The 14,175-nt window shown below is 45.5% G+C and overlaps 1 protein-coding gene across 5 annotated transcripts in view; it reads left to right on the forward strand.

Moving 5' to 3' along the window:
- FAM13C (family with sequence similarity 13 member C) overlaps positions 1 to 14,175 on the forward strand; it is a 360,167-nt gene that overhangs the window by 229,897 nt on the left and 116,095 nt on the right. For 3 of the 5 annotated variants that reach the window (XM_044299040.1, XM_044299044.1, XM_044299043.1), the window contains exon 9: positions 8,208 to 8,409. In XM_044299040.1, coding sequence (XP_044154975.1) covers positions 8,208 to 8,409 — 202 coding nt within the window. The remainder of the gene's footprint in view (positions 1 to 8,207; positions 8,410 to 14,175) is intronic. The other 2 variants (XM_044299041.1, XM_044299042.1) reach the window with 2 other exon arrangements.

Below are 14,175 nucleotides of genomic sequence, written 5' to 3' on the forward strand. Positions count from 1 at the left end.
CGACATCTGGGACCACCACCCATCAGCTGTTCTGCAGTACCAGAACTACAGAGCTGCATCCACAGTGCAGTGCACAGAGCTGATTATTGCAGTGCTGCTCCCATTCATGTCAGTGCTGCCATAGCCAGCTCCATCCACTACACGGTGGTCCGTAGATGGGGGGGGGGGGTCGGACTCTCAACGTTCTGATATTGATGGCCAAAATCTAAAATAATTCTGGAAAAACCCTTCAAGATCTATCTACCAAACGTCCTAAAAATCTAATCTCACCTTTTGTTATTATGCTGTTTTTAAGTTCAAAATTCTATAATAATCTTTTCACAGTCGGAGCTTCATTTTTCTGATACAAAGCTCCAAATCCCCTGCATAAATGTAGATTTACTACTAGAAGGAGCTTTCTGCATACTGTGTTATTAGTGAGCTCCCTCTAGTGGCAGCTGCAGGAAGATAGCACGTTATCTAGAGAATATCTCATCTATGCAGGGGAATTACTCCACTTCACCAAGACTACTTTCACACTCGCGTTTTTGGATGCATTCTGAATGGAAAAGGATCCGCTCAGAATGCATCAGTTTGCCTCCGTTCCGTCTTCGTTCCACTTTGGAGACGGACACCAAAACGCTGCTTGCAGCGTTTTGGTGTCCGCCTGACGAAACTGAGCCAAATGGATCCGTTCTGACACACAATGTAAGTCAATGGGGATGGATCCGTTTTCTCTGACACAATCTGGCACAATAGAAAACGGATCCGTCCTCCATTGACTTTCAATGGTGTTCAAGACGGATCCATCTTGGCTGTGTTAAAGATAATACAAATTGATCCGTTCTGAACGGATGCAGACGGTTGTATTATCTGAACGGATCCGTCTGTGGAGATCTATGATGGATCCGCACCAAACGCGAGTGTGAAAAAGCAGCAAGGAGTCAGATCTACATGAAGGTGTATATGGCCTCATCCTCGGTTTCATCACACTTGAATTCCATTACTTATTCATTTTAATTTTAAGATGGAAGAATTCTGTGTTGCATCATTCCTCTGTTATCCTGCCTAGAAATGTATGAATACATTGGAATTGTGTTCCTGCCCAGTCTCACACTGTCCAAAGAGTAGTGATGGTGTCAGAATGTGTGGGGGCCTAGTTTATTGACAAGGGGAATGGCCTGTTTCTCAATGAATTCATAGATTTGCAAGAGGAATAATGGAGGAATTGCATAATGACCTGGAAATAATATTTAATGGGAATACAAGTGATTGCTAAAAGAGACATGTCAGGAAAGAGGGCAGGGCCTCATTAAACCACAGGTCCGTATTTTAGAGACAGGCAAAGTGTTCTAATTTAGGAACCTAGTAGGATCTATAGATGTACCAGGCCTTATGTCTCCTAGTCAACCCCTTAGCAAAATATATGGTAATGCATGAATACTTTTGCAGAGCATAGCTTGACATAGAGGGGTTTGCTTGGCAGTAGCAGAAAATTTCTCTCTCCTGTATGAAAAGGAAGCAGTTCCAGTGATAAGAATATATAAAGGAATTGCTAATTACACTCTTTCGTAATAGATTCATCAAAGATATAGAGTAAAAGGTCTCCTTTTTTCCAGAAACAGCGCCACTCATGTCCATGGGCAGTGTCTGGTATTGCAGCTCAGCCTCTGAGATAATAAGGCAAAAAATAGGTTAAAATTAAACCCTTCACCACGACTGGCTTTATTAAATCTCCCTATAATTTCATCAGGCTTTGATGTCTTAATGGAGCTCTTAGCCTGAGTTTTAATCTTCATAAACCTGCAGAAATGTATCTTTCAGGTACATCATTGAAGGGATTTAGGCTAGAAAATCCAGTATACAATGAGGCCATCAGGTAAACCAGTCCCCTGGTGTATATGAAAATGTTGAGGTAGAAAGGTACTCCACTAGGGGGAGCTTAAAAGCCTTTAAAGGGTATGTCCACACATAGCCAGTGGCATACTTACCATTGAAGCAGACAATGAGACTACTATGGGGGACGGGGCCCAGGAGGGAGGCCCGGTGATGACCTCCTTCTTCTGTTCGGCGGCCACCACTAGGGGGAGCTCAGTGCAAAGAAATAACTTACACTTCCATTGACATCAATGGTTATTGTATACATTTTTAGGTACTGTGCTTCCCCTAGTTGTGGCTTCAGGCCCAGGCTGAGATGAGAGGGATGGGGCTAGGTAGGCACTTGCCTAGGGCACCAACTCATAGGGGGGAGCAAAAATGCTCTTAATGTGGTGCATGCGAGTGTGCACCTCCCTGTTCACTCATATCATGTCAATGATATCAGTCAGATGGTGCTTTGTTCTCCCCTGCCTTTTGATGTTCCAGAAAGTGCCAGTATCTCCCTCTGTGCCCTACCGGTGCTGCAATGAGATTCGCTTGATTGCAGAAGCAGTAGGGTGCACGGCACAGGGAAGAAGGCCCTAGCCAGCTGGCTGCTGTCCTGACTCTCTCATCATCAGTAGGGGCGGTGGGCGGGCGCTGGGCAGGGAGAAGTGGTGCTGACTCAGACTGAGCTGTCACTGGTAGGGTGCAGGGCCAGCCGGCCCTTACTCTGAATCATATCGGGGCCAAGAATGGCAGGGGAGAAGCAAGCAAGCCAGCTCAGCGCGGAGCAGGCAGCCAATTTTATAATATACTATACTAGACATTAAAGGGGTTGTCTGGGATCAACATTTTTTAATTTTTGTATTGTTTACTCACTATAACTAGCCGAGTCAAAGTTCCCCCGATGTTTTTAGGTGTTTTTACACTGCTGCATGGCTCCTACGGTCCCCAACAGATTGTTGACATCGATGTTTATGTGGGTAATGACTTCCTGCCGCACTGCGGGTCCCAGCGCAGCGCAGCATCTCCTGGTTTCTACTGTATTTCAACTCGTCCCTGCACCCACCCCCCTCATACATAGCTCTGTCTCTGCCAGTTTTCTATGCTAAGTAGCATAGTGATCTGCCTCCATTCATTAGAAAGTTCCATGCCCGGTGACGTCACTGGACCAGAGGGGTGTGGCTTAGCGCGATGTCTGCCAGCCTAGTTACCTCCCCTCCGTGCGCTCTGCATAAACACTTAAGCTGACGGTGACGTCACCGGGCTCCCTGCGAAGCGGAAGAAGAGGCTTAGCTCGCCTGCAAGGGACCCGGTACGTCACTGATTTTACAAAAATAGTCACTTCCGGCCAATAACTTGCTGTTTCAAAACGGGGCTTCAGAAATGTGTGGCAAAGGTAGGACATGCATGTGTGAAATATGTATGTCACTCTAGTACTATTACGACAATGTCCCCAATCCCGGACAACCCTTTTAAGCCCGTTACGCTTAAACAGTAGTGCATACACATTAGTAGGAACAGTCTATATTAAATGGCAAGGGAACTTGACCACACTGACTAGTGGCTGAGACTGCTGGCACTGAGTGGTGGTTGTGGCTGAGACTGCTGGCACTGACTGGTGGCTGAGATTTCTGGCTGTGGCTGAGACTGCTGGCACTGGCTGCGGCTGGTGGCTGAGACTGCTGGCACTGACTCGTGTCGGTGGCTGAGACTGGTGGCACTGACTGGTGGCTGTGGCTGAGACTGCTGGCTGTGGCTGAGACTGCTGGCACTGACTGGTGGCTGTGGCGGAGACTGCTGGCACTGAGTGCTGACTGGCTGAGACTGGCGGCCGTGGCTGAGACTGCTGGCACTGACTGGCGGCCGTGGCTGAGACTGCTGGCACTGACTGGCGGCTGTGGCTGAGACAGCTGGCTTCGGCTGAGACTGCTGGCACTGAGTGCTGGCTGTAGCTGAGACTACTGGCACTGACTGATGGTTGATGTGGTTGGCACTGACTGGTGGCTGACACTGTTGGCACTGTGACCTGTGGCTGTACGACTGGCACTGACTGCTGGTAGCGGCTGGTAGGTCAGACTGCCGACAGAGGCTCCTCTCTATATGGCTGATGGCGGCATGGAAGGGGTTAAACAGTTATAGTGTGTGTGTAGCGCTATGTCCTGATTGGACGCCCCGCTGCACATGCCCAATGCAAAACTGGTGACAAACGGACACAGCGCACTCACACAGGGATTTTATTATTAGAGATGCAGGAAAGCAGGAGATTATCAGTGTATTTTTGCCAGTTATCTGATGTAAATACATTGAGAAATAAACAAGCGCCATATATATATATGAAGGATCTGGTCAACGCTTTCCGACATCAGTCAAATAAAGGGGCTGAGGCAGAGTGCACATTTTTTCTGATCTATTTATATATAGTTACAAATTTCTTCTACTTAATATAAAAATGCCAATGCATCAGAAATCTGGGGAGTCAGACTTTGCTTTCTGCATTGTCTAAGAGTGTTGGATGCTCACATACTGGGAAACTTGGGGGGCAGAGTACGTTTTGCTGTTTACACCCCTGAACCTGGTGGAAAATACGATTGGGGACCAGCCCTATTCAATGGGGCTAATTTACGAGCAGCTACTCTTTGATGGAAATACAAATTATTTATTTTTCTACAACATGGAATCCAAATCTATATGAACTATGGTGCATCTTCCAATCTAAATTATTAACTATAAGGTTAGGCGTTTTTTTGCTGTACATTTTGTGGCAGAAAACACATGAAATCCAAAGGAAGAGTGTGCACATTATTATCAAGAGGCGAGTGCAGGCAGCTAGCATGCTATGTTTAAACCCCTTTCTGACCTCTGCTATACATGTACGATGGAAGTCACGTCTTTAAACATGGCGCCCACTCAAGTATTAAACAGCAGACACCTGGCTCTAATGTCTGTGATTGACGATAACGCAGATCAGACGTTTAACCCCTCAGATGACAACATCTGAGGTGACTTTCCCCGGGACTGCTGATATCGGGGGAGCTGCTCATTTGTTGTGGTAGCCTCGGGCCCCCTGAAGAAACTGAGGCTTCCACATAATAGTTCCTATGAAGGGCTCCATAGGCTGTAGTGGTAATTAATTGCGGTCTATGGGACAAGCAATCTAATGATCACATGTAGGGTGAATTAAGATAAGTGTAGAAAGAAGTTTTACAAAACTATAAGAAAATTCAAATAAACTCTCCTTTCCCCAAAATCAAAATAAATAAATAAAGATAATTTGCACCACCGAGTCCCAAAACACCCATAAAATTAACATGCAAACTTAGGCTACTTTCACACATGTCGTAGTTTTATTACGTCCGCCTCTCGGCATGTTTGCCGTGCTGCAGCCGGACCTCTGGTCCGCCCCCATTATAATCAATGGGGCTGGAGCGGACTTCACACGGTGCACTAGCGGCAGCATGGATCCGGCAGGCTGTTCCCCCGCCGGAACAGCCTGCCGAGAAGGCTGCCGCTAGTGTGAAAGTAGCCTAAGGTAACCTGTACGGTGAACACCATAATAGAAAAAAAGTCAGAATGACAATTTGCAGTTTTTTCATCTTTTCACCTTCCAAATTTTTTTTATAAAAAGTGATCAAAAAGGCTTACACACACCAAGATAGTATCAATAAAAACTACAGATCGCCTTGCAAAAAATGAGCCCCTAGTCATCTCAATAGACATAAATGTTTAGAAGTTATGGGAGCCAGAACATGGCGATGTAAATCAAAAATCTTTTTTTTTCAAAAATCTTTTTAAGTTTTATTTATTTATTTTTTATATTAAATCACAAGAGAAACTATAAAAATGTGGTATTGCTGTAATTGTACTGACTGAGAGAATGAAGGGTCGATTTTACCGCATAGGGAACTGTAAAAAGAAAACTCATAAAACTATGGCGGAATTATATTTTGAACATATGTGAACAAAAAATGGAAAAAGTTATGTCTCCGGGAAGATAGGGAGTAAAAAACTAAAATGCAAAGATCGAAAATCACAGTGTCTCGAAAGGGTTAAATGTGTCCCTATGTAGGAGATTTGGCGCTTTCACCTGTATAAAGATACACGTTAGGAATTAGTCAGCACTGAATGCTGAGCCTACTTGGCATTCAAGGAGAGAAATTGACAAAATGCCATATCTTATTTATAACACAAATTATCTAAATGTCCTCAAGGTTAAATATAAAAATGTTCTGATCCGATAAATACAGTCATTGGCATAGGGTTCTATGGTGATCTACTTTTAGGCCAGGAGAACCCAAACCGATAAACCACTCCTGCCTCCGTGAAGCCAGGCCCCCCATCGAAAAAAACAGTGGGAGGAGAGGGAAGAAGTTTCTGAGGGGAAGGTGAGCTGGGGGCAGCCAGGGTGCTTCTCTCCCCCTCAGTCAGCCACAGGGAGCCATGTCTGTGGCCCAAGTTAGTGACTGGGGGTGAGAGGAGCCTCAGTCAGTTGCTGCAGCTCACTCTCAGACAGTGCAGTGCTGCTGTCTGAGCGTGAGCTACTGAAAGCGTGGACATCCCTTTATCCGTCCAGGCCCTGCGCCGGACGGAGGACAGGGAGCCAGAAAACTGGACTGTCTGGCCTAAAACCGGACTTCTGGCCACCTTGCCCTACTGTCCAACATGAACATTCATTCACAAATTACTGTACTGTGGAGCTTTGGCTGCAGTGCTCACTCTGGCATTCTTTGCTGCTGGCAAGATGAAGGTTGCTGGCTGCTGCTGCCGCGCCCATGCTGCACACAGACCCAGACCAGGTCTGATGAAGCTGGCTGGCGCTGAGAAGGAGGGGCGGACATTAGTGAGGTCACAGAAGGGGTGGGCATGTCGGCGGCCGGCGTGGATAATCCGCTTCGCCTTCTGTGCCGGAGGAGGTGCCCCGCTCCAAGACCGAGTCCTCACTCTTCCTTGCTCCTGGCTTCCTCCGCTGACTGGGCCCTGCTGTTACTGCAGCAGGCAGCGCATTAGCGTATTGCCAACTGCAGAGTGCAGACATATTACATCATGTGGGCTGTGTTGTAGAACTTTGTGGCGCAAATGGGGCGTTTGGGATGGCGAACTGGCGATGGGCCCTTCACTCACCCTGGGCTGCCGACCCAAACGCCCCTATTATAATCTGCCACTGCTAGGCACAGCTCAGTTCTATTTAAGTGAATGGGGCTGAGCTGTGATACCAAGCACAGCCACTGTACAGTGTATGCCCGCTGTGCCTTGTGAGCTGAGAGAAGCCTGTGGCACTACTGTGAGCGCTGGTGCCTTCTCAAACAGCCGGGTGCCGGATCCCCACATATCAGATACCGATGGCCTATCCAGAGGATAAATCATCCGTAAAAACAACTGTTGGAAAAGCCCTTCAAGCTGATGGGGATATGTTGATGTGTATGGAGTCATTTGCTTGTGGTTATTGGTAGCCTCGGAGCTCTTGTTTTCTAATCTGCAATGGGAAGTATAATTTGTAACGCTGTCCATGTCATGCGAGCCCCGGCTGTCATACACCCTGAACACGATTGTTTCCTTTTTGTACAAAATGATAAGAATTTTTCTGAAAATTTATTAGGGAATTGCTATTTTGCTATTCCATAATATATTCCTTAATATGAGGCTGGGGGTCGACCGTCCTACATAAAACATGGCTACTTACTTCTATCAGCAGCTACACTCTTCTCTGGTTTTGCATCTCGGCCCCATTCAAGAGTTTCTGGAAGAAAGCAACCATGTTTTGCTAATACTATGCAGAGTCTTAAAAGAGGCATTCCAGTAGGTTGAAGTTATCTGATCGGTGGATACGGGATAAGTTGTACCTACTGGAATACCCTTTTAGTGCCTATTCTCACCGGTGACAATAATTTTGTTAATGAAATGGTTAAAGGGAATCTGTCACCAGCGCCTTCCCTATCTAACTGTTTGCATAGACACTGATCTGGATTTTAATATGCAAATTAGTCCTTTAGTGCAACAAGGGCATCGCCATTGCTCTTGTTGCTCCACTCATTTCTATTGCCAGCCCTTCCCTGGCTGCTTTGATTGAAGGAGCCAGGCAGTGGCAAAGCAGCGAAGGAGGGACTGGCCACAGAAAGGAGTGAAGCTTGGGCGCAACAAGAGCAAGAGCGGTGCCCTTATTGCACCAAAGGCCTATTTTGTACTAGGAAAACATATTATAACTCGGGAACGGAGCCTCAGATCAACAAAATAACCGTGTTCTAATCCGGTGAACCACAGCCATGTGTCTGTGCAAACAGTTTGATGGGGGGGTTGCTGGTGACAGGTGCCCTGTAATATAACCACCCCATGGGTTGATATTCTGTTTATTGCTATATCTTTCTAATTAGCAGAGATGACAATAACAAAGAAAACTACCCTCACAGAGCTCCCGAACTGGAGGAAAATGCTGCATGTTCCCGGGACCTTCCGCATCACATGGACAAGAAGCTGTTTGATGGGTCCAGCAGACATGGGATTGGAATCTTGCAGTCAAAGCAGCCAAGATCAGGTGGCAGATCAGACAATGGGAAGATACATGAAGGAAACCAGGTAAGAGAAATTATAAGAAATGAATGATATATACTTTATATAGTCCTTGGGCCCCTGCTGCGCTGCGCTTCCTACTAACGTCCCCGCACAGCTGGGAATGGTAGCAAATCGCTGGTTAAGGCGGGTCATCACGGCATCCGCTGATTGGCTGAGTGGCTTTTACAGTCATTTCCTGCTGTGTCAGGACAAGAGCCGGAAGTGGAGCGCAGCACGGACCCAGACACCAGCGGTGGGGAATGGGAGAAGTAAGTATAAGCTATATAATTTCGTATCCCACTGCAAGCCTTTTTTATTTGGTGGAAAGACACCTTTAAAGGGAATCTGTCACCCTGATTTTATTATCTACAGTAATACATGAGTAGTACTCCAGATCACTATTTTATATTTCCCTACTGCCCTCCGTTCTCTCGCTGTCAGCGATCAGATCTGCATGGAAATACATGCGCAGGTAAGTGCTCTCTCAGCAGCCTGGACTGAGTGCTTACAGCGGGGAAACCAGGGGCAGTAAAAAAATAAATAAATATTGATCTGGACTCCATATCTGCTGTACTAATAGTCCAAAATCAGGGTGACAGATTCCCTTTAATATTGTCTCCCTATTTCCCTATCCGCTTTTATTATTCCAGTAGGGTTTTAAAGAAAGTCACAGTTTCCCAGATGCAGTTTTTCTCTGGGTATGTTTAACACAATAGCGGAACTCCATAATAATATTTCACGGTTCTCTGTTGGGAGGCTACGTACAAGCCGCGTTCTCTAATGTTCAGAGCGTAAACTGCCAGATAAAGTAAATGTCACTTGATATTCTATCCAAGTTTTCGCACCATGGCCCAGTCAAGATGGAACTGGCTCTCCCTCTAAGATGTTAGTAAGACAGAACTCTGATTGAAATACTGAGGAAATAGATGTGAACGGTCAGGGTGGGCCCAGGGGAGGAATGGCAACTTACAGTGGCCCTAGAAGAAACCTAAAAATGGCCCCATGTTTTAGGTGGATCCAAATTGACAGATTGCAGTACAACAGAAGTAGGCAGGGTCACCAATACCGTAGTAAAGAACAATATACTGCCCTAGCAGAACCAGGTACCACAGTGCAGCACGAAATACTGCCCCAGCAGAACCATGTACCACAGTGCAGCACAAAATACTGCCCCAGCAGAACCAGGTACCACAGTGCAGCACAATATACTGCCCCAGCAGAACCAGGTACCACAGTGCAGCACAAAATACTGCCCCAGCAGAACCAGATACCACAGTGCTGTACAATATACTGCCCCAGCATAACCAGGTACCACAGTGCAGCACAAAATACTGCCCCAGCAGAACCATGTACCACAGTGCAGCACAAAATACTGCCCCAGCAGAACCAGGTACCACAGTGCAGCACAAAATACTGCCCCAGCAGAACCAGGTACCACAGTGCAGCACAAAATACTGCCCCAGCAGAACCAGGTACCACAGTGCAGCACAAAATACTGCCCCAGCAGAACCAGGTACCACAGTGCAGCACAAAATACTGCCCCAGCAGAACCAGGTACCACAGTGCAGCACAACATACTGACCCAGCAAAAACAAATACCACTGTGCAGCACAAAATACTGCCCCAGCAGAACCAGGTACCACAATGCAGCACAATGTACCGCCCCAGCAAAAACAAATACCACTGTGCAGCACAATATACCGCCCCAGCAGAACCAGGTACCACAGTGTAGGACAAAATACTGCGCCAGCAGAACCCGATACCACAGTGCAGTACAATATACTGCCCCAGCAAAACCAGATACCACAGTGCAGCACAAAATATCGCCCCAACAGAACCAAATACCACAGTGCAGCACAATATACTGCCCCAGCAAAAACAAATACCACTGTGCAGTGCAATATACTGCCCCAGCAGAACCAGGTACCACAGTGCAGCACAATATACTGCCCCAGCAGAACCAGGTACCACAGTGCAGCACAAAATATTGCATCCTATGACGGATCTAAATAGTGGAAAGGGAAAGTGCAGGTGTGACAGTAGCCTAAGAGAAGGCTATAAAAAGGAAAGAAAAGGTGGAATGCTCATAGAGAAAGTAGAGAATGATTGGAACTGGAGGACATATTGGGAATGTATGGCAGGTTCCAGTAACCCCTGTGCTATAAGATTTAATATATCTAGTTTCCATGGTCTTAAATATTAAATTCCACAAGAACACCCAACATGAATCTAGCTTGTAGGAAACCCGTCTGGAGATTTATGGTGCTTGAACCATGGGCAGCATGAAATCCTGGCGGCTCTCAATAGAGACAGATATGTTTTATTCTGGAATGCTGCGGCGTTTCGGAAAAGACATAATTTTAAAAGCAGCTGAAATATTAGAAGCATAATGGGATGGCTCCTGCCCAGTTCAGTTTGATTGACAAGTCTTTCCGCTATACACAAATCGGGAGACACCTGTCAATCAAGCTGAGACGAGTAGGAGGTGCCACTTCTCCCCATGAATGGGTCCTTTTTAAACTATGTATTCTCTATTCTCAGTGGTATAACCTATACCACTGAGGAAGGGGCATATAGCTAGACCCCGAAACGCGTCTGGTGCGACACCCCCCTAAATACCTAAGTACCGAAGACTGACCAATTCACAGAGCAGAGGTGGACCTTTACAGACAAAATTCTCCGTCATTATACTATTGCGGAATTTCTATTTGAAAGCGGAGGTCTACAGGCTTGTATAGCGAATTATAGAGCCACCTGCGATCTCCTGATTTCACAAGTGCTGCACGAACAGAGGCACATTTGGGAAAGTGGTCACAAGTCAAGGTTTGGTCGATTTCTATTCATTCACTTGCAAGTAATTCAGTAGCGGGACGCCGCTACTTACATCTGCTTCGGCTGGACGCCGCTACTTACATCTGCTTCGGCTGGACGCCGCTACTTACATTTGCTTCGGCTGGACGCCGCTGCAACAAAGTGCGGGACATTTGATTTCTGGTCTACATCAACTACACTCAGGTATCCATTTTTAGACTGCACAAATTATTGGATTGAACTTTTAGTGATTGCGATACCAATCAATATACTGGTCACAACATTGAGGTCCGCCTTGATGCAAATCTATATACAGCGGACTTTTGAATTAGCCTGAATAGAGTGATAATCACTATATAAGCATGTACTAATTGTGCACTTATTTTTTATCATTTTTTATCATATTATATTGCACTTGGTTTTATCCTATTTTGATTTATTACCAATAAAATTGTATTTGTTACAACCACTTGGTCACGGTCTCTTAAGTGCCCTGTATTTTACATAACGTTTTATACTAAAGTGATTTTTCCTGTGTCCATCTCTGAATATTCATGCTCTTAAAGGGGTTGTCTCACTTCAGCAAACAGCATTTATTATGTAGAGATAGTTAATACAAGGCACTTACTAATGTACTGTGATTGTCCATATTGCCTCCTTTGCTGGCTGGATTCATTTTTCCATGACATTATACACTGTTTGTTTCCATGGTTATGACCACCCACCAATCCATACAACCACCCTGCAATCCATCAGTGGTGGTCGCGCTTGCAGGGCAAGTAGCCAAGTTCAAAGAAACATATCCTATGCAATTGGGAGCTTCCTCACGTTCCCTCTGTCCACAGTTCATGTGCTTGGCGCAATCCTCATTTTATCGTGTGCAGGGACGCCTTGTCGACCAAATCAAGGATATCTACCGATGCAGAAATGAAAATTGGCCAAATCCCTCGCATCTCGTATTCTAAAATATCCAGCTTTATTCCAAATGAAATAAAAACGGTTCCAGCATAAATCCATCGCGGTTACTGACGCGTTTTGAACAGTTCTTAGTCACAGAATAAAAAAGCTTGCACCTACATACACCTGTTTAAAAACAAGCGCAATTTGCCGCTGGTGACGTTAGGTTTGGGAATGACCATTACATGAACATGAACTTATACATGAGAAGAATTTTGTAATTGAATCCCTTTGGATACCTGGTATTTAACTTCAGGATCCAATATGCTCCTCTCATGAATAATTTTCTGTTCTGATCCCCATCTCTTTCCGGACAATTAAAGGGAACCTGTCACCGGGATTTTGTGTATAGAGCTGAGGACATAGGTTTCTAGATGGCCGCTAGCACATCCGCAATACCCAGTCCCCATAGCTCTGTGTGCTTTTATTGTGTAAAAAAAATATTTGATACATATGCAAATTAACCTGAGATGAGTCCTGTATGTGAGATGAGTCAGGGACAGGGCTCATCTCAGGTTAATTTGCATATGTATCAAATCTGGTTTTTTACACAATAAAAGCACACAGAGCTATGGGGACTGGGTATTGAGGATGTACTAGCGGCCATCTAGAAATCTATGTCCTCAGCTCTATACACAAAATCCCGGTGACAGGTTCCCTTTAACTACTTCAAAATGTTTAGCAGCTCCAGATTATTCAGTTCTGTTTGTTATACACGCTCTCCAATCCCTCTTCCCTCTAGTGCATCCAACACAAAACGGTGCAGACATGGAAGATGCAATGTAGGTACATTTGCCAAAAAAGCAGCCATAGTTGGAGAATCGCAGTTTGTCAATTCTTCTATAAATTTTATTTCGCACCGTGTGGTGTATACAATTTGTTTGTCAGTTTTGTGTTGGATGCACTACAAATACATTGCAAAGCACATAAATTATATAGTAAACAGAAATGAAAAAAATCTGGAGCCGCTAAACATTTTTAGTTGCTCCTTAAGTGCAGATTTGGTGTGGAAATGCATACAGATTTTGGTGTGGATTTGATGCTAAAATGCAGCGAAAACATTACAAAAATCCAACTGGAAAATCTGAAAAACTACACTGTCGTGTGCATATACCCTTAAAAAGGTTGTGCACAAAAAAATATTCTACATTTTTCAAATCAGCACCTGGATCTGAATACTTTTGTAATTGCATGTAATTAAAAAGTTAGTATAGCCACTGAGTTATTCAAGAAAATGTATCTGTATAGCGCCACCTGCTGTTTGGTCTTTTCTCCCTCGCTGAGGGGGTTGCATGCGCTCAGTTTAAATTTTCAACTGTCACCAGCAATATCTACTGTGGCAGTTACAGGAAAAGAGCAGCACAGCAGGAAGGACCGGCCCCTGAGCTGCCAGCCTAGCAGAACTATTGGAGTAATGATTGGGGAGATCTCTGGATCCATGTGAGGTACAGGGCTGGTTCTAGCTTTGTTAGGGAGCATTCACACGACCGTGGTTTGGTTCCGCATCCGAGTCGCATTTTTTTGCGTCTCGAGTGCGGACCTATTCACTTCACTGGGGCCGCAAAAGATGCGGACAGCACTCTGTGTGCTGTCCGCATCCGTTGCTCCGTTCCGTGGCCCGCAAAAATTATGAAGCATGTCCTATTCTTGTCCGTTTTGCGGACAAGAATAGGCATTTCTATAATGGGCCTCCTGTTCCGCAAATTGAGGGAGGCACACGGACGGCATCCATGTTTTGCGGACTGCAAAACATGGCACAGTCGTGTGAACAAGCCCTTAGAAAGAGGTTGTCATGTTCTATATGATGTCTGATTTTCATTTTTTATATCAACCCCTTTAAGGCCTCTTTCACACGGGCGTCATGTTTTTTGCCCGGATAAGAGGCGGGTGCGTTGCGGGAAAATGCGCGATTTTTCCGCGCGAGTGCAAAACATTGTCATGCGTTTTGCACTCGCGTGAGAAAAATCGCGCATGTTTGGTACCCAAACCCGAACTTCTTCACAGAAGTTCGGGCTTGGGATT

This window comes from Bufo gargarizans, chromosome 6 (genome assembly GCF_014858855.1).
Source record: "Bufo gargarizans isolate SCDJY-AF-19 chromosome 6, ASM1485885v1, whole genome shotgun sequence".
Taxonomy (NCBI): Eukaryota; Metazoa; Chordata; class Amphibia; order Anura; family Bufonidae; genus Bufo; species Bufo gargarizans.